General features: G+C 36.9%; 1 protein-coding gene across 1 annotated transcript in view; it reads right to left on the bottom strand.

Annotated features, from left to right (window-relative positions):
* VPS53 (VPS53 subunit of GARP complex) overlaps positions 1–26199 on the bottom strand; it is a 147462-nt gene that overhangs the window by 80300 nt on the left and 40963 nt on the right. The window contains exons 7-11 of the mRNA XM_075195055.1: positions 25805–25924; positions 10444–10522; positions 10025–10168; positions 9183–9325; positions 3510–3651 (exon numbers count right to left, since the gene is read on the bottom strand). Of these exons, the coding sequence (XP_075051156.1) occupies positions 3510–3651; positions 9183–9325; positions 10025–10168; positions 10444–10522; positions 25805–25924 (628 nt within the window). The remainder of the gene's footprint in view (positions 1–3509; positions 3652–9182; positions 9326–10024; positions 10169–10443; positions 10523–25804; positions 25925–26199) is intronic.

Genomic DNA, 26199 nt, shown 5'->3' with positions numbered 1-26199 from the left:
TTTGCAAGGAAAAAAAGTTTAGAAGACAAATGCCTAATAGTTTACTCTAAACACAAACCTGAGTAAAATCAGCATGAAAATGGAATAGTAGAAATCTATGGGGCCGATTCAATTCGGCCAAGTTATTTTAGGAATAACGCAGTGCCGATAGTATTACTGGTAAAACGGTCATTTTAACTCGCGGTCCCGAGCAAAAATCAGAGTTAAGATTACCGTAGTAACGGTAATACTATTAGCACCGCGTTATTCCAATTCATATGGCTTGTAACAGAATATATAAATTGAAAAATTAATACATATTAAAAATAATTAATAAACATATTATTTGATTCACAAGGTTTTTATAAATTGAAAGTAATTTCACAGCAATGGTAAAACCAAAATATATTACCGTTTAAGTTATATTAATTGAGAACACTGATTGTTTAAACTTATTGGGGAAATATTGTGGAAGTTCACAACTTTCTATTAGCATGCTATTTTTTTTTCTTTTTAAATAAATGGTGATGTTATAAGTAATTTTAAAATAACCTTATTTATTCATAATATAGAAGTACCATTTAATATAAAGATGTTGGTTCCAGTGTATCATGAAAAGTTTTCATCAAACCCATTCGTACAATGTCCTCACAACTGTGCACATGATGCTACAATTTTAACTATAAACAAACATGTTATTATAAAACAAAGTAAAAAATGGCTAAGTCACAATGTAATATAGTTTTACACATTATTAAACAAGGTATTATGAGCTACAACAAGAAATGTAGAGCAGGTGTATGCATTGCACATCGATCTGACTCAGTACTTTATCTTGTGTAGGTTGGCGACTTATCCCCAAATGATGATGCCCCAACAATTATTTTATGGTAAACAGATCTTATACCATTACATATTGCACTATATTACCAGGCGTAGAGGTTTTGGTAGAAGCAACATACAATTAAAAACATACTTACAACAGTATGTACAGTGACACTGTTATAAGATAATATAGTAGACACAACGACCCAGCTAATTTAGACCAACGCTAGCTATAAGGAAGAAGAAAAAAAAAAAAAAAAAAAAAAGACACCTAGAAAAGCCCACATAATAAATTAAATATAACTTCTTGTCAGGGCTGCAACAAGTTTGTGACTAATTGAGGAAGGAATTCATAACAGATGCCAAAACTTGCAGTGGTCAGATGGAATCAGAAAATACTTTATTGTTTAAATATAAAAAAGCCACTGAATAATAACTCTCTTAGGACAATTTAAATGTTCTTTATTACAAATACACATCAAAATAAAACTATAATAAAACTACTGTTCAGCTCTGCAATATTAAAGGACCACTGGAACTAAAAAAACTAAGGTACTAAAACCTTCACAAACAGAACTTGAGATGTTTGACGTAATATTTACATTTACAGTACAGCTGAGTGCAAGTTTTTGTTTTCTGAAAAAGGCGGCCAGAAGTTGAAATGTCTCTGCTGTGTGTAGGACGATATCACCCCCACATCCATATCTTCATCTCAAATATCTTGATTTCTGATAACTTTTACATGTATATTTCAGATTTATTTATAGCCAACGTTTCACTTTAGATTTACAGGTTCTTTATAGAAGAGCAAGAACGCAAGACAAAACATGTTTTTATGTATATTTTGTAAGAGTGATGACTACTGAAAGGTGGTACCATGCATGTTTATTGTTCCTCTCTCAAGGGGTGCCAGATGGGCTAAGACAGCACACTGCTGGTTAACTATGTTACATTTTGCAAAACAAACACTGGGTTTTCCTCAGGCATGCTGTTTAATTCTCCTCCCAAAGCAATAGGCCTATAAGTATAACGGACTACACCCATGTTAGCTTAGTACAGAGCTTTGCAAGCATCCAAACCATCGTGCTCAGGAGAACAAGAGTATTGTTAGGGCCAGGCATCGAAGGATGGCAATCAAAATTGAAAAGCTTACGGATAGGACTGTAGGTTATGTTACAGGATGTGGAAAGCCTGATTGGAGAGGGACCTCAGAATGAAGAACATTTTTTTAAAAAAAATCATAAAATCTCTCAATCTCTCTACAAGAGTGGTGAGAATATGCCACCGGACATTACTGTTGCTTTTGAATTAAGCTACGCTACCGGATCGATTCCATTGTTCTTCACTACACAATTATTGTATCATTTATTGGTCTCTCTCTTAAGGAGTTTATGCTGACTTAATATTTGATATGACATTGCTACCAGCTTCTATGTACACACTGCCTTGGGCATATCTTTTTTTTTTTTTTTTTTAGTATATGATGTTAATAGAAGGTGCAATATAGTGCTGCCAATTCAAATCTGCTACGATCAGGACGTAAATGCAGGTATTAATAGGACAAGTGCAGTAGCCATTTCATCAGTCATCAGGTAAGTCATTTAATATATAACTCGTGTTCCATGCAAATGAATACCATGGACAACTCCAGCGCTGAAACAGACACAGTGACTCCAAACCAAAGCAGGCAAATAAATTGCTAAACATAAAGGGCAGTTATTTAAAAAAATAAGGAGTGAATTGATCAAAACCCCTTTAAGGCTTTTTATGGCACCATCCACCAATGACAACCTCAATAGATTATTTACAGAACTTTTTAATAGTATTATGTCTGCGAGCACAAAGCTTTAACATATGTCTCCCTCTTCAAGTAAAACCTTTGGCTGGAGATTTAAAAATATTTTGACTCTGTTCTGCTCATATATACACGAAGGTGATGTTAAAAGAAAAAAAAAAAATCTTGGCAAATGGGTGCTATAACATATTATTCTTATCAAATCCGCTTCTTTCCTTATCATAATATTTTGTGGGAGAGTGCCTATCTTGGGGCTCCACTGAGAGGTGTACCTAGCTGCCACTGACCATCAGCTCCGCTCTCTCCGCTCACACCAAAGTACCAATATATTTAGGATTTTTAAGAATCATAAATGGGGGAATCTATTTAGGATAATGGAGAATAACATTTTTTGTCAGCTTAAGAAACATTGGAAATTGATAACGGTATCTTTTACATTTTGCCATATTTAGCAAGCAAGCTTTCTTTATGAATAACCTTCTATGTGCTTAAACATAACTAAAATAATAGATGAATACTCAAATTTATTATTATGATTTGGTAAGGAATGAGACATTTTCAAATCGATCAGTGCTTCTATAAACTCCTACCAATAATCATTAAACAATCTAAGCGAAAGATTGGCTGCTTCTGTATTGGGAAGGGGGTGGACATTAATGTCAACCCACAGTAGTTTGAGAACAATAAACAATGTGACCTTTTTACATAGAGTCTACTGGACAAAAGGACACTAGGAGAGTTTAAACCAGTCTGTTACAATAAAGCACTTTTTTTAAACAGGTCTAATTACAACTGATCACCAATCATGTTGTCCTAGTGAGCTAGCTGGCTTATGAAATGACATTTGCTGAAACTATAAAGCAATAGAAACATCAAACTTTTTAGGAAACTTTATCAATAATTGTCTTACCACAACAATGTCCGTCACAGTGCAGCCAGAAAAGCGTTTTGCTAGAAGTCCTTCAAAATTAGTGGTTCTCTGGATAGCGAAGAGCAAAAGCTTCACTTCAATCTCCTTAGCTCTTGTCCTCATGATTTTTGCAAGATCATTTCTGCAGCAAAGTGGAGTAAGATTCAAAGATGAAAATTATAAAACTAAATCAAGTGTTACACAACTATAATAACGATCTTAAAGTTATTCATCATCATGCTCTACTTTCTTGCCATCTGGTTGTGTTATAGATGCTACAGTCCGATATAAAATAAAGAGAAAGCACACTCGGCTTTCTTTTAAAACTTTCTTGAAAAGGCATTGCACACATGTTGTAGACAACACAATTCATTCAACAATTGGTTCAAAGGTTACAGGACTACTAGAGGGTGCAGTCTTATTCAACGCTTCTAAGAAAGTAATTATATACATAAACAATAAACTCTAATACTAGCACCTCACACATATACACACACACACACACACATTATATATATATATATATATATATATATATATATATATATATAAAAATGTATATATTACATTACATACACACACACACACACACACACCAACTCAAGCCAATATGAAATGTGATCTATGTGACTTTGACTGTGGGATGTTGATGCCAGTGGTTGTATGAGTATAACCTGAGATATTCACGAACAACAGTCATTAGAATTTACAGAGAGTGGTGTCTAAAAAAACATCCAGTGAGTGGTAGTTCTGTGAGCAAAAACTCCTCGAGAGTCAGAAGTGTCAGAGGAAAATGGCCAGACTGGTTCAAGCTGATAGGAAGGAAGGAGACGTTAACTCAAATAACCATTCTGTTTTCAGGTTCGTTTGGCATCTGATGTTATTTCCTTTTTGTGGACAGAAAGTGCAAAAATTAGTTGCTTTCTCTATTTATGGACCAAGAATATTATTTGTCAAAAATCAAGGTGCATCTCTAGACACCTGAGAACGCTCCTTGGCCTTGGAGAAGTAAGAAGGACACACTTATCTGCATGTTTGTCTGGCTGGTTCCTGCTCCGTTTCTGTGTGCGGAGAGGGAGGATTTAAATGCTAAAGTCACCATCTTCTTATACAATTAAGGAATTGCTAATACAAACACGAATATACGTAAACGGTCAAGTACTAACTTTTTCTTCTTTCGCTAAATATATGTTATGAAACCTGTGGTTTTTGCATCTTATTTCAAATTGACACATGATATGAATAACAACCGTTCTCCATACTAACACGCTACTATTGTTAGAATTTGTTAGGAAAGGAGTTTTCACATGCTGACCAGAAAGTAATGTTGTACAATAAGGAGCCCTACCATGGACGAAACTGGTTGCCTGTAAGTGAGTATTCTGTGTCACCACAAGCTAATGACATTTTTAAAATATAGACTCAAATGGGTGCTATGTAAATGGCATTACCTGGAAGTCTATTTTCCTTTACTATGAACCAATGTCTCATGCAGATTGGTCACACCTCTCAAATATTGGTTAATAAAATAACTCACGGAAGTCTCTGATTGCTAGTGAGTTTTAGACTACATTCTCATATGTATTTCTTTAACCACAGTCCAAAAAATAGATGTCTCCACTGTGAGTAAGTGATGAGTCAGGTGCTCTTTTGGGTTGGGTATGAAATGTCAACAGTTGACATGTCAACATTCACAAACTGTTTAACCAACCCTAGTACTGCCAGCCCAAGTTGGTACTAGCAAAATCGGGAGGCAAAAAAAGCAAGGGGTCCCCCATTTTATATTACCAGCACTAGGCTTTGCCAGCCTGGGTTAGAGGCACTACAACAGGAAAACCCACAGTGTGGGGTCCCACTGCCATAATGTCAAACCTAGGGAGATCAGGTCCGCAAAAGCATACCATGACTGCCATGGTATGCTGGCAGTTGGTGAACTAAAAGTTTTTTTTTGTGTACTGGATCTCCCTTGGGAACCAAGCCCCATTCTGACTAGCTGGTTTAGAATTATGGAAGGGGAACCCCATGCTGTGGGTTTCCCTGCTAGTGTCACCAGCCAAGGCTGGCAAAGCCTAGTTCTGTTAACGGCAAAATCAAGGGAACCCCAAGCTTGTTGACCCCCTCCACCCAAGTTTGCTAGTACCAGCCTAGGATTGGTCAAAATATTTATTTTTTTATTATTTTATTTTTTTGGGAGGAGGGGGGGGGGGGGTGTCTGCGCTATTTGTTTGCCTTTAGTTACGTTATTTCCCCCTCCCCAGTACTGCTATTTTAAATCTACTGCTGTCAATATTGTGACTGTCTACTTTACAACCTGTCAACATTTTACATGTCAGCCCTTATGTCGGCCTAATGAACATGTCGGCATTCAGAGTGTGTACCTTTCAACTGTGTCAACATTACGACTGTGTCATCAGATAACATGTCTGTTATTTAACTGAATCCTCTCTTTTTTGGTCTTGTTCAGAATAAATGACAGAGTACAGAATGTTTGTCTCTCTGCTTGTAGGATTCCCAGCCATTATTATTACACATAACACTGACTCTTGCAATAGATGTAGGTTGCAATGTAAAAACATGAAAAAATGCCTATGCCCTAAAATTAAATTTGTTTATTTTCTTTCAATACAAAGTTCCCAGTCTAGGAGCCTATCAATTAACAGAACCTTGATAATACGATGTCACCACTCACAATGGACTGCCCTTAGGAAATGTAAAAGTAGTGCATATTATTTGACATATCAGTGGTCTTTCAAAACCTAGGGCCATTACAAATTAAAACATCCCAGAGACTTTTCCACTTGCATCAGATTTGCCCTTTTACTCTTAATACTGGGCAAGAAACATGTTTGTGGAAAGGTGAGGAGTTCATGGTAGAACTAAGGAGAGTTTTAAGCCAGCTTGCGTATTAGAAGAACAAAGCTTTGGCAGCAGATGAAGTTCTCATTAGAGAGAGAACAATGACAGGTATAGAGGATATTCTAAAAGCTATGGTATCGTGGATGCTTTTCATCTCCAGGGGATTTCTTCTTTTTCCTGGAGTAAGCTCAGCACAGAATGTACCATTAAATTACAGAATAAAATAACTGGGCAGCTCAATTCTTGCATTTTGAAATCATTTCACTATGGGAAGAAGCTTTCACAAACGTAAAGAGGAAGTACATGTTATTTTTAACTAGTGAGCAAGAGATTTTAGCTGTTATAACACAGAAAAATGTATTCACAGTAGAGATGCTCGGGCTCAGTTTTTGGAAAACCGAGCCCACCCAAACTTAGGTTATCTGAGTAGACTCGCGAGCCGGCTCAGTACTTGAGCGCGTCCTTGGATATGAATCGAGGCAAAGCGTTACTGCTGCGTTGTCGAATCTCATGGGTTTTGGATTCCATAGGTACCTCCCTCCCCAGGAGATCCAGCGCCATTACTCAGTGCCATTGCTCATACAGAAAAAGGAGGGGTAGCAGTGTTCTTGTCACTTGACAAAAATTAACTGGAAATGACTAGAAATTAATGTTATTGAGGTTAAAAATAATGTTGGAACAAAACAAAACAAAAAAAAAAAGAGCCAAATTATGTTATTTCAGCAAAAAAAATAGGAATTTTAGAAAAATAGGGATCCAAAACAAAAACACACAAGGGCGGTTTTGCCACAGCCAAACAAGAAGTAAATCCAGATCCAAAACCGAAAACACACGGGGGTCAGTGAACATCTCTAATTCACAGACTTGTATTAACGGAGACAAATTAGTCCACTATGCATTTTGCAACAACTTAAAAACCAATTAACATTTTGCACAATAACTATACTATTCAGTCTATTGTATGGTACACAACACTACATGTATCACAAAATTATATACTAAAGGTCTTCATTGAAATAAGCCATCCAAAAGAAAAGCTGGCAGAGCAGACTTCTGAGTAGTATAATTTACATGCTAGCCATTTGGAGCAAATGTACAGCCCATTTTGGTTTAAAGCATAAGTTTGTGCTTAAGAAAAACAGATCTGTTTATAACATCCTCTGTGTAGGGTGTACAAGTGTTGATTCTTCACTATGTTTAATTTATGTTTGCATTTTTAGATGATTATAATAAAATGTTATAGAAGAAAGAAAAAGAAAAACAGGTAAGGATTTGTGAAAAGGCCACACAGATCTGTGCCTAGGTTACAAAATTACAGGAGGAAGAGGGGCGCTGTTCTCACTTTGTGCATCAGTCTTTTCACTTTTATTTTTTTGTATATCAATAATTTATTATTATCCATTTGCTCAATTATGGCTTAATAATGTATTTATGTTATATAGATAGAGTGCAGAGGGAGATGAAACTACTGTGAGATACTCTGGTGTGGCGCTATCGGAAGGTAAAGGAAAACTGTCCCGGGGCAAAAATTATAAATCTAACCCAAGTGGCGAAAAGCCTATTCTTGCCTTGTTTGACCTTCTTCATGCAGGATCAGTTGTTCCGGTCAGTATACAAAAAATGATAGATAATGCAGCGCTAAAACCATGAAAAGAGTTGTAGATTTACAAACATGACATAAGGACTGTATGCAAATAAGACCATTACACTACTGGGTAACACTATTCTTTAATTCCACAATAACTGGATTTTTAGACCTTGATATGCGCTTGTGTGATACCATACACATTCCTACAAATTGACTGTTTAGCCTTATCAAAACAGGACTAGTTGTAAAAGTCAGCATGTGAGATGCTGCAGAGACAGGGTAAGTAATGATTATGGCAATCCATGCGCCTATATATAACCAATGGTTGAGACCAGTAATGATTTTCTCCTATAAAGCTAATCTATATTTACAAAGGTGGTGCAGACATAAATTATAGGATTTGGCACACGGAGAGAATACACCAATTTTTCAGATAACTTGAATAAGAGGTTCCGCACCACACCACGGTATGGTGACTCTTATAGAAATTCCCCTCACACAGCTGGCTGTTCACTAGTTACATCTGCCCTTGCAATGGGCTTCTGTGGGAATACAGGCAGACAGTTGTAGGACTCTAAGACAAACTTAATTTAATAACTATGTATTTACCTCCTGAATATTTAAGGGTTTTGTGGGTTAATTTTGTTTGTTTACTTTGTAAAATTGTTGTGTTACTCTTTTTTAAAAAATGTTGCAGTATATTGTTATATTGTAACTTGGAACTGAAGAGAGAGGATACTTTTATTTAAAAAAAACCAATGTAGTGCTAGTTGAATTCATATTAGGTAAAATGCTTACACTTCTTATTCTGCATTTTTCACTCACTGAGTTTCTCTGGGTAATCCAGAGAAAAAAGTCAATTCTGGCTAACAGCAGCTATCCTCTAGATCAGAGGTGTCCAAACTCAGTCCTCAAGGGCTACCAACAGTTCATGTTTTCAGAATGTCTTTACTTCTGTACAGTCGAGTTAATCTATTTGGCTGGGTTAGGAATCATCCCACCTGTTTCTACAGACAGAAACCCAGAAAACATGACCTGTTGGTAGACCTTGAGGATTGAGTTTGGACACCTCTGCTCTAGATTGTAAGCTCTTCCTATGTCTAAGTTTAACTTGTATGATTTTAGTGTAAGCTTTTGTATTTGTTTTGTGATCATGTTTTATTTTGTATGCTATATAATGCTGTTTGTCTGGAAAAATAAACAATGAGGATGATGCTTTGACACTATACCTGGTAATATGGCAAAACTCTACAGCAATGCGTTCAGTCATGTACCAGTCCCCCGGAAACATGCAGCCATACTTTTCTTCGTAATCCACCAGTTGGCGCTTAATCCAGGCATAGCGTCTATCAATTTTATCAAGCCAGGCAACCTGTCATAAACAAATGAAAGAAAACTAATAGGCAGAAGCAGAATATGGATAAGACCATGGACAAATTAATATTAATATAAATACTTGGAAGAAGCATAGTTTTTAAAAAAAAAGAATTTACATGCTTGCTATAGTTAATTAAGTACAGGTGTTAAGCCATTGTAGCTAAAGGCTTCCAGGAGCAACTGTAAATCAGGATTAGGACATTTTAAGCTGTGTTCTGCCTCTCTCACAAGATTGGGTGACTGAATGCTCTAACTGTCCATATCCCCACTGTGGGGAGGATCTAAAGGGTCTGAACACAACAGAAACTATCCTGATAAGTGGTTGCTCCTGGCAACTAGAAAATACCTAAACAGCAACCTGATATACTTTAGGGGCCACATGAAGTATATCAGGTTGCCAATCACTGCTAAGAATCACTGTCAATCACTAAGAAAAGAGGCAGCCATCAACAGCAATGCATTGGCACCTGTAGCTAACAGTTATAAGTAGACAAGTAATATTTACTTACTATTCATAAGCCATTAGCAAAATAATACAATTCCTAAAATTGATGTTAAATTAACTTTTTTTTTAAAGGCTATGTTTTTCTTCTTGAAATTGTTTAAGGAAATAAGTGTTGCAGTTAGTTACCGATTTCAAAAAGTCAATGACTGTTAAATGAAAATTAAACTGAGTAACCAATGTTACGCTTACATCTTGATTTTCTTGGAAGAGCACAGAGTATTCAGACAGATGCTGTCTGATAAATTTCTTGATGATCTCTTGCTTAATCCGGACATCCAGGACATTGGCTACCAAGCAGGCGTCCCGCAGGACATTACTGGGTCCACCTGGTCTCTGGTAGAAACATTAAAATAATGGCCATTATGTTATAGTAGATTTAAGCTGAACTATGCACAGTTAGTAACAGATTCCTTTCAAAAGCTCAATATAACGCTAATGTTGAAGAGTTATTTGCGGTTCTCCATCCTGTTCTCAGTCCTCACATTAACATGATACATGTAAATTAGTCCCCAACAGGAAAACCACAAACCATCCACTGTCGGTGAGGACTGCATATAGGCTTGAGGACCACATTATAAGACTACACAGATTCATTTGTAGATAATTACCTTAGTGCCCTGTGATGGAAATGCTTCCTCAAAATCAGCCAGTATCTGTTGACCCAATTCAGTCTGAGCAGCTTTAACCCTGTACAAAAAAAAATAAAAAGTGACAATATGAGATTATGCACAAGATTTAACATTGCACTGCAACAAAGAGCTGTGCATTTTTATGATAATATGGCCTTGGATTAATTATATATTAAAACATAAGTCTACTTTATATTATTAAAACTCCCTTTGCTTCTTGGAATATATATTCAGCCGTTTCAGGCCTGTGATTCTAATTCAAACCTGGTTAAAATTAAATAAGCATATCAAATATTGCAATTATACATGATTGGCTAAATTGCAACCCTGGAATATCCGGAGGAATACTGGTGAATAGTGAGTGATCCTTGACAATATCCTTAACATATAGTATATGTTGAAGCTTGCTTTGTAGGTGGTATACTGGAAGGCATTCCATATCTCCTTATAGTCTGTTTTAATGAGGCTTTTGCCTTCTTGTCTTCTGCTGTTAACGTTGGGCAATGCAATAATTTTAGTCCATTGTCTTATTTTAATAATGTTCTATGTCAAAAGTAAACATAAAAAAAAAAATAGAGAAAAGAGATTACGTGAACATAATAATTTGTCTGCCATACCAAAATATAGTATTTAATTGATTGACATTCATAAGAGTGAACTAAGGTATTTGTGGCTGATTAAAGGCAAGATTACTCAAATTTATTATTTTTTGAGTTACTATTTCATGGGGTACAACCAAACAAGTATTTCCCATGATAATGTGTCACAGCAAGCAATATTTCATTGGAGCTTATTTGTAATTATTATTCTTAACCCTGCCAAGCAAAAAAAGCATAGAAAGTCCTACTAATGGTAAAAAAATGTATATATAACATAGGCATGTCTGCAGTACATGACCCATATGCTTCATGGAATATGTATATAAAAATAATGTAGAAGAATAAACAAAAACTAATTATAAAAGGGATATATTCACCATTAAAATTGAGTAACTATTTTATACAAATAGAAAAGAATGCAAATGCATATTTGTGTTCTATCCCTATGGAAAACTACTCCATCAAATTCTAAAATAAATTCCAGACAAGAGAGCAGGTCTGGTGATGTACAACAGCCAGCATTCTTCAAAAATCTAATCTCACATGTTAAAATGGGCTCTACCCAGTGCTTTGATCTCAGAGTCTCAGCAACTGCCAAAACTCCATTGTCATTCTCGTTCCATGAATGAAGAATGTCACTAGAGTGGAATGGTGCTATTGTGAGGATGTTATACTTATTTACAGCTAATAGTGTGTTAGTGTCTGTATGCTTTTCAGCCACAGCTCCCAATATTTAAGTATAAAGTTATAGTTTAAAAAGAGCAAAATTAAACCAAACAATGTGTAATTGAGGTAAGATAGGAGATGTTTCACCACATATGTGTTTTGTGCAAAAATATTTTAGAATACTTATGTAGCAATCTAGGTTTTAGCTTTATTTGTATCATTAGTTTGTTGGAGGATAAATTCTGTTTCATAAAACCATGCATAATCTAAGACAGACAGAAACCTGCATGCTATACATCAATTGTAATCAGATTGGAAAATAGTTAAGGATTGTACATTTTGGAAAAAAACCAAGCACAAAATAAATTATTTCAGTTCAATATCTGACCAAATATTTGGACTGCAAAGATAGCCGATGAGTTTACTATTATTGTAGATTTGTAAAGCGCCAGTGTTCCGCAGCGCCGTACAGTAGGGAAAACAGGACATACATAAAACAAGGACATACAAGGTAGACAAAATAAATGCAGACATAACAAATAAAGGGTATGAAGGACCCTGCTCATTAGAGAGCTTATATTCTAAGTGGAAGAGGGTACAGCTGAAACAAGAGGAGAAAATATGGTTTAGAGTGGGGATTGGGACAGTTGTGAAGTTACATTAGAGTGAATACTGTTATCGGGGATAAGGTCACCTCTAAAAAAAAAAAAAAAGAAGAGATGGGTTTTCAAACTGTGTGGGAAAGTCTGATTGAGCGTGGCAGGGAATTCCTTTAGTGGATAGCAGCACGGGAGTAGTCTTGTAGGCAGCAGTGAGAGGTGGTTACCAGAAACGAGCCAAGGTGTAGGTCAGAGGTAGATCTAAGAGGGAGGGAGGGAGAGAGAGTATTTTGATATGAGATTTGAGATGTATCCAGGGGTGGTGTTGTTGAGGGCTTTTGTAGGTAAGGGTGAGTAATTTGAATTGGTTTCTGGAGGACACAGGGAGCCAGTGTAGGGATTTGCAAAGCGGTGCAGCAGATGTGGAGCGGTGAGAGAGGAATCCATCTTAAATACAGCAGCAAGACTGATTTTCAAGTGTAGCTATATGGAAGTCTGGAATGCCAAAGATTTCAATTTTCTTCATTGTTAATATATTTTCACATACACGTATCACTTGCTGCTTAAAAAAATGTTAAAAGAGAATTAAAAATAAAATCAACTGTATTCTGTCACTTTAATGAATGTTTATTCCCCAAACCAGAATCAACCTTCCTTTTTCTCATCCCTGAATGAAAACTTCCAGTAATATAGAAAAGGAGAGGTTATAGTGGCATGATATTTTAAGAACACATTGGATTACAGTGATGTATATTATTTTTGGTTCACATATGTATTAATATACTTAACAGGTCTCAGACATTTATGGTGTACATATTACCTTTGTATATTGTTTCAAATGCTTTTAATAAACAGTCCCAAACTATATACCCCTCTTCGATATTTACAAATGAATATACCTAACAACCCCTCAACTATCTTCTTAAAAATCACTCCCTCTACAATTCTTGGAAAGTGTGGGTTTCCCTGATGAAGGACTATACATTGTACTCTGCAGCACATGATTTATACACCAGATCATCATATACCTATATCATATATAATCATTATTTACCCAATAACATTATCAGACCACTCTCTCACTCGATCATTTAATTACAAGTTTCCTACCGCAAATTAGCAGCACGATCATAGGTGCCTAAACAGGTTAGTAATTATAATCATTAGCTTATCTATATAAACTGGCACAGCATGGGAAGCCACACATCCCTGGCGAAATTTTCTAAACAAAACGCATAGGGTGGTTTACTGCATGCTGTGGTTTCGGTATTTTGTTCATGGTTTGCTATTTTGGCTTAATCTGACTCCTGTGGACCCGTTCGGACCCAAAACGCTGTTCCAGGAAGGACGATCTGCAGACCCCTACTGATGTTCAGATAAGCAATACAGCAATTTAAACATTGTTAACCATTTGCAGTGTACCTGGTGTGAAATTGAATCCAAGCAGGTTAAAAGGTGATAAAATAAACCACTACAGACAAGCCTGATTTATGATGTTTAATTGTATGTAGTTTAAAAATTGTGTGCTATATGGTGTTTGCTCATAGGGGCAAATTCAATTGTCCGTGGTTTCCGCCGCGGAAAAACTATTATCGGTATTACGGTAAAAGTAAGCCGGAGCCGCGAGCTGAAATCCAGCGAGAAAAGTACCGTAATACCAGTATTTACGTGCACTATTACCGTAATGACTGTAATAGTGCGCGTGGCGCGTTACTTTTGGCTGTAACGCCAACAATTGAATATGCCCCATAGTGTAATATTGCACTCTCTGGCTCTTGTTGCTTTTCCATAATATATCTCAATCATCAATCAATCAATGGTTTCTAAATAAAAAAAACAATGACCCTTTAAATCATATTATTGAGAAACATTTATGAACATAAGGGTGTTTAGGATGAAGCCTATTCGTGAATAGGTTAACTAACAAGTATGCCAAACTGGCACCAGACATCCAGTTTAAGACACAATTCTTATTTTTTTCCTATCTTTCACATCTATTTTCCCAAGTTTTCAAATAACAGTAAGTCTTACAAAACCACAACTTCTTTTTGCTTAGCCTACCAGAAATTTTAGACAGGAACTGGCAGTGTGCAGCTTAAAAAGGGGCTGAGACAGCCGGTCTTTTCTGACTTGTGGTACAGTTGTTATGTCTCAGTTAAAATACTTTCCAGCCCATTTCAATTATTTGCAGTGTCCATTTAACCTTTTAATGTTGCATATAACAAACTAAAGACTTAAGGTATACTTATTGTCCATAAGAAAACACAAATTACTTCTTACTAATGTAAGATTTTTCAAAATCCTAAAACTCACCAAACACAACTTACTATAAAATTATTATCTATCTATAAAATTAGAGCAACAAATAAAATTCACTTTTTCCACAATGTATTTAGTAAAGTAACCCTTATTACAAGCCACAATTGTCGTTTTAGTTTATATGTTGAATGTATGCTATATGAATTCAGTTATTAAAGTCAATGTTATATAAACAAGCACTATTTAGCAACTAAATTAAAAATAATAAATAACAAGGCTTGAAACTGATTGTAAACTTGACGGGCCATATCCAGTAAAGGATGCAGATGTCGCATCAGATGGCAATTTCCATGCCATTTATGAACAAGAAACTTGAAACACTGTAATAAGAAATAGTTGTCTAGGTCTTAATATAAGAAAGTCTGCAGGAAATCAACACTAAATTAAACCTTTCAGGATTTTCTAGAAGCTACATATAGATGATGGATAATTACAAATTCTATTAATACTTTAGGGAATGACAGAGACAACAAAAAGTGGGGTAGGGCAGATTGCTTACATTTTGACAGACATATTTCTGAGTAGAGATGAACAGCAACATAATTAAATATAAAACAAAACACAAAAAAACAATCCTGTTTTTCAAAGACCTGTTTTATATCACATGTCTCTTGGTCTATATGTAGAGTTACTGACACAAGCGTTATTTAATGTGCATTATAGTTTGAACAGAAACAATGCATTTGTGTTGGGATCAATGGTCCCGAGGTCTGCTCTATTCACAATGCGCTGTGCATGACATAAAAATGGTTAAAAAGCACAGAAGGAAAGCAAAATATTTATTAAACATTGTCATTAATTGGGTTCCGGTGATTCTGTTAGCTGTATATATACCCCCACCGTATAATGGTGAGGTGTTAAGGAAATGTGGAGAATTCATGGCATTGTTCCCAGAGGTTCCAGCCATTTGTATAGGTGATTTTAATAATGTGATAAATGGAGAGGTGGACAGATGGCGAGAGAAAAATGCTGTAGTTGGCAACTCTAAGTCGGCTTTTTCTGCTCTGGTTGAGGAAATGGGGTTAGTAGATGTATGGCGTTTGAGGTACTCAGAAGATGTCCAATTCTCCTGCTTTTCTACATCACATAATGCATTTTCAAGAATTGATCTGGCTCTGCTGTCACACTCTCTGGTACCGCTGGTAAGGAGCGTGAAATATAGGGCTAGGGGTATTTCTGACCACTCGCCCCTCTGCCTATCTATTGATTTTGCAATTGATAGAGGCCAGTCCTTTTGGAAATTAAATCCCTTCTGGCTCTCCTTGATGGGTACAGGAGCGACCTTGGTGACACAGTGGGAAGGCTTCTTTGTAGATAATCTGGTAACAGCAAGGCCACCTATAGTTTGGGACGCTTTTAAGGCTTTCCTAAGGGGGACATTAATTGCTGGCATAGCTGAAATTAAAAAGTCGTCCAGACAAAAAGAACAGATATTAGAGGAAAAAGTGTAAATCCTTAGAAGCACAATACATTGCGGACAAAACTGAGGTTGCAAGGGGAACATGGCAGTTGGCCCAGAGAGAGTGGGTAGAGTATGTATTTGAGAAATCCAAACGTAAATTTCTGTTTTCTAAGCATGTACGATATGCAGAGGACGATAGAAATGGTAGCTTCCTGGCTTATCTGACAAGGGCGGAGAGGGCAGATGCAGCAGTACCGGTTATCTGTGATGACAGTGGGGTTAAGAAGTATCTGATGCCTGATTTTGTTGAGGTGTTTCATAAATATTACACGAATACATATAAGTCACAGGTCAGATATGACATGGATACGTTACAGCAGTATTTGAATGGTATCTCCCTTCCTGTCCTCTCCGATGATAGTAGGGAGTTTTTGGACTCACCCTTTACTCTTGAAGAGATTGATATAGCTATTATGTCATTCCCTAATGGTAAAGCCCCTGGAGTAGATGGAATCCCAATTGAATTATATAAAAAACACCGGCCCTTTTTTGTGTCTAGGTTGTTGGATACATTCAGCAAGCTGGGTGAGATTGGCGCTCTTTCCCCTTCAATGGCAGAGGCAATAGTGGTGGTGCTGCCTAAGTCAGGGAAAGATTTGTTGTACCCTGAGTCCTACCGCCCAATTTCACTTTTGTCAAATGATGTGAAGATTCTAGCAAAATTACTGGCTTTGAGGTTAAGTAGAGTGGTGCTGGAATTAATTCATCCGGATCAGACGGGATTTATGCCAAGCAAGTCCACGTCTATCAATCTTAGAAGGCTGTATACTCTCCTGCAGGTGCGGTCACCCTCTTCTGAGAGCGAAGTTGTGGTGTCCTTGGACGCAGCCAAGGCGTTTGACTCTGTGGAGTGGCCATACCTGTGGGAGGTATTGTCCCGATTTGGAGTGGGCCCGGAATTTATAAAATGGGTTAAACTTTTGTATTCACATCCAGTGGCGCGGGTCTGTGTCAATGGGCATATTTCTCAACAATTTCAATTAGAGCGGGGTACTAGACAGGGATGCCCGTTGTCTCCGACCCTGTTTGCATTAGCAATAGAGCCGCTGGCCTGTAAGATCCGGCATGATAGAGAAATTGTGGGACTTCGATCAGAGCACAGAGAGGATAAGGTGGCATTATATGCAGATGACATGCTGTTGTTCCTTTCAAATCACGACACTTCCCTAAAACATTTGCTGCGGGTGGTTGATGGATTTGGTTTTTTTCCCGGCCTAAAAATTAATTGGGATAAATCTAGCGTGCTCCCTCTGGGATGGGAGTGTCCCGTGACAATGCCAGAAGGCTTACAGTTAAAATGGGCATCGAAATTCAAATACTTGGGAATATGGATCTCTAATACCCCCGCTGAATATGTAGAACTTAATTTGCGGCCCCAGATCAAATACATTAAAGAAAAAACTCATGTATGGAAGAAGCTCCCACTTTCTGTCTCCGGTAGGATAAATTTAATTAAGATGATGGTGCAGCCAAAGTTTTTATATATACTCCAGCAGTCACCTATATATATTCCACCCTCCATTTTCCGATGCATTGATAGCTATTTGATTTCATTGGTTTGGGGAGGGGGAAGGGCCAAGGTCAAGCTCAGCTCGCTGTATAGATCCAGATCTTCTGGTGAATTTGCACTTCCTAACTTGAAATTATATTATTTTGCCTCTCAATTGGTCCACCTTAAGGCATGGGTTTCGGACCCCGATTACCATGAGCTACATTGGGTGTTGGTACACCAATTTAATTCTAATCACACTCCCTTACAGTCACTGCTGGCGGGGCGGCTTGGTATGCGGGCTCCTCCGCTCCTGATTCAGGCAGTTAAGATTTGGACAATCTGTAATAAAATAATGAAACAAACTGACATTGATCCTTATACTCCTATCTGGGGGGCAAAGAAATTTGAGAAGTTGAATACAGTGAAGAGGGCCAGGGAGTGGTCTCGGTTGGGTGTGGTGTCGGTAGGTCAGCTTTATGATACAAATGTACTTAAATCCTTCGAACAGTTGGTTGGGGAATTCTCTGTACCCAGAACAATGTTTTATTCTTACCTTCAGTTACGACACGCCCTAAACACACAATTTAAAGGGGAGACTTTGGTGTTTGGGGTGGATCCACTGAGGAAACAATTACAGGCCTTGGGTTATAGAGGTCTGATCTCTCGAATGTATTCATGTCTTCTGTATGAATCCACTGCAGATGATTTGGATGGTTTGAGGAATCAGTGGGAAATAGATATTGGCCCTTTATCAGACAACGAGTGGGAAATGGTTACAGACAGTACTAAAGGTTATACTTCATCATTAAAATTTCAACAAATACAGGTGTTTATCTTACACAGGGCCTACTTTACCCCTATTAGATTGGCAAAATTTCACCTGGATGTTACTCCTAACTGTCCGAAATGCAATTCGATCAATGCTAACTTTTGGCACCTTCTACGGGAGTGTTTATGTATACAAATCTTCTGGCGAAGGATCAGGAGATGTATTCAGGTTACTGGAATTGAAGTGTCTCTTAGTTCACCGGCCACTTGTCTCTTTGGGCTCCGATTGAAGGGGAAAGTTAATAAACTGACAAAAATGTACATTTCACAGTTATTGATGTTGGCTAAGGTCTGTATAGCGAGGCTGTGGTTGGCCCCGACGAGTCCCACGGTTAAAAATTGGAAGGCACTGGTCAATACCACCATAAGGCACGAGAGATTTGTTTATACTAGCAGACAGGCTCTGAAGGAATTTGAGAATATATGGTACAGATGGTTAGAGTCTCCATTCTATCCTATGTCATCTAGTACAGATGCTCTATCTACTTAAATGTATGGCTACTGCAGTTCTTATAATAAGTATCTGAGTCCATGTAATAAACCCTGCATGTGTAACATACTTATGTATAAACATTTACCATGTATGATCCTGAATGAATATAGCACATTTATTATTATTATGCTTTAATGTAATCTTGTAAATTCCGTCATTTAATTCCGATATGTATGCGATAGTTTTTCTTTTCTTTTTGTTGTTTAGTATGTTTATATCTCAAAAAATATCAATAAAAATACTGGATTTAAAAAAAAAAAAAAACATTGCAGAAATTAAAATCACTAGAAGGTGGAAAAAATGTGGTTTTAGCATTCAAGTTTGACCTAATATATTTAAAATCAGACATGATAGTACTAAATGTGTACCACTTTGAGTAGAACAACAAATAGTCTCCTAGCATTCATTTCAGATCATACTAGGGAAACCCGCCGGTAACCACCTTAAATTAAACTGAAATGTAAGGAATAAATTACTTTATTAACAAAATTCTAAACTTTTTTAAACACTAAAATTACATAGATAAATGTTAACAACGGAGAGTCGAAGTCCTCCAGGGCGACCTTTTTGGCATGTTTGTGGTAAACAAGGCAAAGATAAGTGAATAATGAAATAACACAGCAGTCCGTCATTGAGGTGCAAGACATTGTGGTATATGTGGCTATAAATAACTATTACAGTTTCCAGACCACCCAGCAGATAACATGTTCCACGTCACCCAGCAGATGCACAGGGAGAGTTCACCGTCACAGTTTCTAGAGCCACCAGCAGGTAGACAGATGTATTGCCAGATGTCACAATTTCCAGAGGACAATGGTAATGCAATGTTGTAAATGGCGGGCGGACGTTTTGTGAAATAACTGTGAAACGATGCAACTGATTACAATGCCAATATTTTTCTGCAAATCTACAGACCAAGGTATATGATGTGCCCTGCTCAGAAAAACGCAACGTAGAAATAAGTCACTCATAAAAGTCGTACTTATACTGTTAATGTATAGATAGCACCAGGATACATCAATAACAGAAAATTAAATATTACCCCAAATGATATCAAGGACAACTGAATGCTCTAAGTTTGTTTAGATCAGAGGATGTTAAACTTAAAATAAACATTTTGCCTAGGTCTAAAAACACAAAGTACAATTGCAAATGTTCCTGCAGTACTGTTCTTATATAATAAAGTCTGCTTTCACAGTTCCGCAGTACTTGTAGAAGTTGGGACAGTATATGGTGGTATTTAGCAGTATACCATATTCACCAGTTCTCTACTGCTTTGATTGTATGATTAGCACCTCTGTATGCCGAGATACCAATCTCTGACATGGTCTCCTTCTTTCTCTCTGCGTGCCTGTATCATTGCTCTTAGATGAAACACAGAGCACAGCAACCAAACAGTACTCTGTTCAGTTGTCAGTTACCTGCTCCCCGTGCTGGTCCCACTACCTTCCTTGAGGCTCTGAACCCATATGTGTCCAAGGTGCCACAACCACCTGAAGGAGATATTTGCATCTGGAAACATAGATGGCATCAACAATACTTTGATTACCATTAAACTAAGCACAATTGATACAGGTGCATTAATAAACTCCCACTCTGTTACTAAAAGATAACTCAATATTTAATGCATACATATAGATATATGCATAACAATGTATCTAATATCGCATTAGCTTCACTAATAAAATTCAATTATATTTTAAATTGATATTAGAAAAGCTAGCACTCAGAAAGCAGGATCTTACAGTGCTGCTCCTTATAAGCTCAACACATCTGTACTTGATATATCAACTGCATAGTACTAAGAAAACATAATATATGTTCCTTAGTAAGTCAATATATTTTTATTAGACCTTTAAGCAAACATAATAGTTGGCGTGAGATACCTCCAATGACCTGTATTCCACATCGATCATAGCAATGTTTACAATTGTAAGCAATTCACATATCTTAATATATATATTGAGTTTTTTATTATATGTGAATAAATGAAAAGTAATAAAGAAGATAAAAAAAAAAAAAAAAAAGAAAAAGAAAGAGGGGCAGAGGGAGCCAACAGAAAAGAATTGGCATTGCTTGGCTTTGTTGCCTCCGTGACAGTTTAAGATTGCAATCTACTACTAGACTGTTCTCAGTTTTCATGCAAAAGTTAAATATAGTATTATTCAGTGATACCACCTGTAAAAATAATAAACCAGACAGAAACGGAAAACTAAAATCAATGTTGAAGAGCTCTTCTCTCAAATCCACCTGCTAGTTGCTTAGTAATATTGCTTGTGTATAACATGTTCAGTCCTCAACCACAACTCTTGTTACAATTTATCTTCTATTAAAGCACAGGCCGACTGCAATGCATCAACATAAAATTCATTGAATGATAGGTAATTATCCTCCCACTGACTCCTTAGAAGTATTGTTTATATATATGCTAACTGTATTGTGAATATATTAGTCCTCAACTGCTGGGCACATTGCAATGTATCTTGTGCTGATCACAAAGTCATCATCAGCATAATTTATTCTAGTTTTTAATAAAAAATTAACCAGTTATTAGAGGCACAAATTAATAAAAATACAAGTTGAAATACAGATCACGTCTCATTGTTGCATCTCTCAACATTTGGGGGCAAATTCAATTAGTAAAAAAAAATTGCCACAGTGTTCCGGAATGGCCGCGAGACACTACGCGGCAATATTTATTAGTGATATCATAGAGGTGCAAGCAAAATTAAGCGTTACTTTTTACCGTATAAATGGTAATAAAGCGCAGACGCGATATTGCGCCATTGAGTCTGCCCCCTGGAGTGTTTTGACTAATACTCTAGTCATGGACTGATGTTTTTGTCATAATACTTGAATCTATGTTATCTACTGCTAAATTTTAAACTAATTTTATGGATTACTATAGTGTAGTAAGCACAAACACAAATACAGATTTGGAGGTATAGTGTTAAGAAAATGATCTAAGAAACTTATCAGATATCCTAACTCATGACAGCACACATGAAAACTTCACACACTTAGGACCTTTGTTGGAATCAACCTTTGACCATGTGTGGCAGCAGTCCTAACCACTGTGCCCATGCTGTAATTGCAGTCTGTAGACAGTGAGAGACACAAACAAGCAGGATAGGGTGTAGGAAAGCATTAATATGTGCATATATGTAGAGGGACGACTACTATAAAGCCAAGTAATGCATCCACTTAATAAAAAAAAACAAAAAAAAAAAAAACACAACAACAACAACAACAACTATATTCTACTCAACTGAACTGAAGAAAAATCAAATGCTAAGCTACACATACTACAGTAACAAAATATCTGATAAATCACACAAAAAATTAAATCTTTGCACATTTCCTAAAATTAAGTTTGAGTTTAGCGGCCTATTGACAACAGCAGTATAAACTGTATTTACTATCTCTGCTAGATTTAGAAAGAAAAAAAGTGATGGTCTTTGCCCCACTAAAAAAAAATAACCAATATTAAGAGAAACAAAATATATTTACATATAATGAGGTTTAACACTGATGGTCATGCCAAATGAACAACTTCAGCTATATTTGTACATAAAGGGGTATAGGCAAATCTGCACTTGCTGATTAGCCAGATCACAAAGGGCATCACTGGCTCAGTTGGACGATAACTGCACACATGGCCTGATGTGCCTAACATATTTACTGTCCATCCCAGCAGATACCTTATGGTGCCCACATTTAGGGCAGACTTCGATTGATCGTCTTTTTGGGGCAAAACTCACTGTGATTTGAGACCAATAAGGCCTAAATGGCAGTGAAAATCACAGCATGTATGGACACTTTTAAAGGATGAAGGCCACACTAAAATTCTGTTAAAATGCTTTTCTTGGTGCATAAGGAGTCTTCCCATTGACTATATAATACATCAGCTATTCTTACTGATCTGTATGTACTTTAAAATATAAAATTTGGAAAATATTCTTCATAACTACACATGCACCAAGCTCGGGACATGTACTATATAAAGATTATGGTTAACAGATGGCAGTAAAGAGAAATAAGCCAGTGGACACCCTAAATACACAGAGCTTTATGTGGAAACAGGTTAGTTATATTTGATGTAGAACAATAAATAATAACAGAGAATAGACAGCAAAGGGACATTCATAATTCCTCTGATCTAAACACATTATGTTTATGATGTAATCCACATATCTAGATGTGTTTTACCGTCATTGACCATTAGTATGCCATCTTGCTAGGTAAACATTAAATAACGTTTTATATAATGTTTGAACTAATAAGGATTGCTGCCAGTGTCGGACTGGCCTGCCGGGGGACCGAACTGTTCACCGGGGGGCCCTGTGCCTGATAGCCCCGCCCTCTTCATTGGTGGGGCGGAGTTATCCGGCTGAGTATTTCGTCGGCTGCAGCCACTAAACATACATCGGATATTTCTGTGCCATTTTCATTACAGCATCAATCTCAGCGAGTTTGCCAGCTTGTCAGGTGAGCACTGTCGGCAGTCTGTTCTGAAATGTTGCAGCTGCAGAATCCCCAGTCCTGTGAAGTGCTGTTACGAACACTAAGAGGCGTATTCAATTGTCGGCGGAAACGCTGAAAATCCTGCAGTAATACGGTAATTTACTCGCTGGATTTCAGCTCGCGGCTGAAATCCAGCTACAAATTATCGTATTAACTGTACTAGTTTTAACGCCGCGGGACTTCTAAAGAATTGAATATGCCCCTAAAAACAACATATCTATTTGCTACATGAGCTGTGCGGGGAAGTTCACACAAAAAATCCCACGTGTTGGATGAGGAGTTATTACCTAGAGACATTTATGGGGCACATCCTACACTGATGTTAATAACCTCATTTACAATCGAACGGAGGCTTCTTGACATTAACCACAGAAAAGTCTGATATTTATACATAGAACAGAGTATTTTTTCAACTATGGGTGGAAACTCAATCAACTTGTTATCTTTCTCACTGAAAAATCTGTGATCATTGGACTAATGCAGCTTGTCTGTCATAATGCCTATGTAGTTTGTGGTCCTTTATAAACACATGCAATACTTTCACTTTCATCTTAAGCTCCCATTTACCAGTACACCCATTGTTAGTACTAGAATTATATAATTTTTAGAAATATAATTTTAATGTGCACGTGGTCAATCATTAGGTGTTACTTATTGAAATAACTGTGGGCCCATATGTTAAATTACAACAAACAAAGGGGCATATTCAATTAGCTTTCCGGTTCGCGGTAACGCGCGTTACCGCGAAACCTGCGCAGTACTGCCGGTAATACGGTACCGCAATAACGCGGTTTTTCGTACGCAACCCTATGGGTTGCGAACGAAAATCCACGTTATTGCGGTACCGCGGATTGACTTCGCGGCCCGTTCCGGCGCGATCCCGCGAACCGGAAAGCTAATTGAATATGCCCAAAAGAGCTCTAAGTTGAAACCTGTTATTATATTGGCATTAATTTTAAAGAGATTGGTTCTATTTTATATTAAGAGTTTCATACCCTGCTAAGCAAGGTATCTGATTTTTTTTTTGTATAGCCATACATATTAATATATATTTATATGTATGTGTTCATGTATCACATTACTACAATGTAATAGAAAACAGGGTTTCCATATATACGCACTGTTGTCTGTTTTTTTTTTAATGTTTTGTCTTGTTTGGCATTTTATAGTTTATAATAAATAATTAAGTAATCCTAATCCTGTCGTTTCTGTGTACTGGGCAAGGCATTTTCTGGTGGCATCCCTGTTCGCAAGCTCCGCTTTTTCTTTATAGACCACACTATGATGCTATATGTTGTCGTACATGGGATGACAAGATCCCCTTTAATGATTGACCACAACCCCTCTTGCAGTTGGCCACACCTCATTGTAGTGGGCCCCTACCACTGCCTTCCACTGGTGGGCCCTTTATGCCCTAGTCAGACACTGCACTACCTCTTGCTCTTGAATACATATAGAGTTACAGGAACCTGAATAGAATACATCTTACATATAATATGTACATCTATGCCCTGAATGCATCTCCACATAATGTGCTTAAGTTTGAAGGGTTAAATCCTTGTATTGTATAGAAAATGTATTTTATAAATAGGACAAATATGGATATACCAAATTTTAGCTGTCAGTGAGAAGAAACTGCCCCAAGTCTATTTATTCTGGCTTTAGATATATTTCCTTATTGTGAAGACTGGAAATGTAAGCAATGAGCAGGGTGTGCCTTTCATTTCCGCACAAATCACGATTCCTATCACAACCAGATGGAACGGTTATCAAAACGTAAACATTAGAAAAGAGGCTTGGTCAAGATACGGCTAAAAATATCAGGGATAAACTATCCATCATGTTTTCCACTGACATTTCAAAAAAAAAAAAAAAAAAAAAAAAAAAAAGAGATGGCATCTGAGCTGCCATCTATCTTCCAGTGATCAATGCTTGCTAAACCTTACACTGCTCTGTCTCTGCAAATGTTTCCACTAATAAGATAGGGATTTGGACACATAGTGGAAAGACTCTATAATTAATTGTGCACAGTTAAGGGGGTGGTCTGCAAAGAGATAACATTATTAAAATTATACTTACAGGTTTCAAAACACTTATAAAAACCCCTATCACCTATGTGATTAAATAAGCAGTGGAGTATCAATGGAAGGGTAAATGTCACATGCAAATACATAAAATGTTTACATGGGCGTAAAAAAGCAACATCAAAATACCATACTTTGCATCACTCTTGCCACTGGTGACACGCAGTGTAAACTAATGTACATACTAACACATGGGGCCCTACGGCTATTTATTTTTATAAAACTTTGTTTAACATCTAGACTCGCATCAAGTTCTACAGCAAGAGACCCTCACCTTTCCGAGAGCTGGCGAATCTGTGGTATACTCATGTACTTCTGAAAATGTTCCAGTACATTCACCACCCCTTGGAGAAGGTTGGCCACTTCCCCATACTGCCGTTTTCTAGTCATTGCTCTGAAAAATGCAAAATAAAATAAATTGTATTTTAATTATCCATCATACTAAGATCATTTTTAAAAAATATTAAAAGATCAAAGCCAAATAGCATCAATTCTTATATATTCAAAATTCAATATTTTAACATAAGCCTTTCAAGATGAGCAAAGTCACTATTTAAAATGTATTATAGCATAAAACTTTGTATTATTGAACTGAATAATATACATGAAATAACTGCCGTGTTTATACTTAAGTGCACCTATCCCCCTCTGCAGCAGGTTGCCATGGTA

Source organism: Mixophyes fleayi, chromosome 2 (assembly GCF_038048845.1).
Source record: "Mixophyes fleayi isolate aMixFle1 chromosome 2, aMixFle1.hap1, whole genome shotgun sequence".
NCBI lineage: Eukaryota > Metazoa > Chordata > Amphibia > Anura > Limnodynastidae > Mixophyes > Mixophyes fleayi.
The sequence above is the reverse complement of the archived record's forward strand: the minus strand, read 5'-3'. Positions and strand labels throughout refer to the sequence as shown.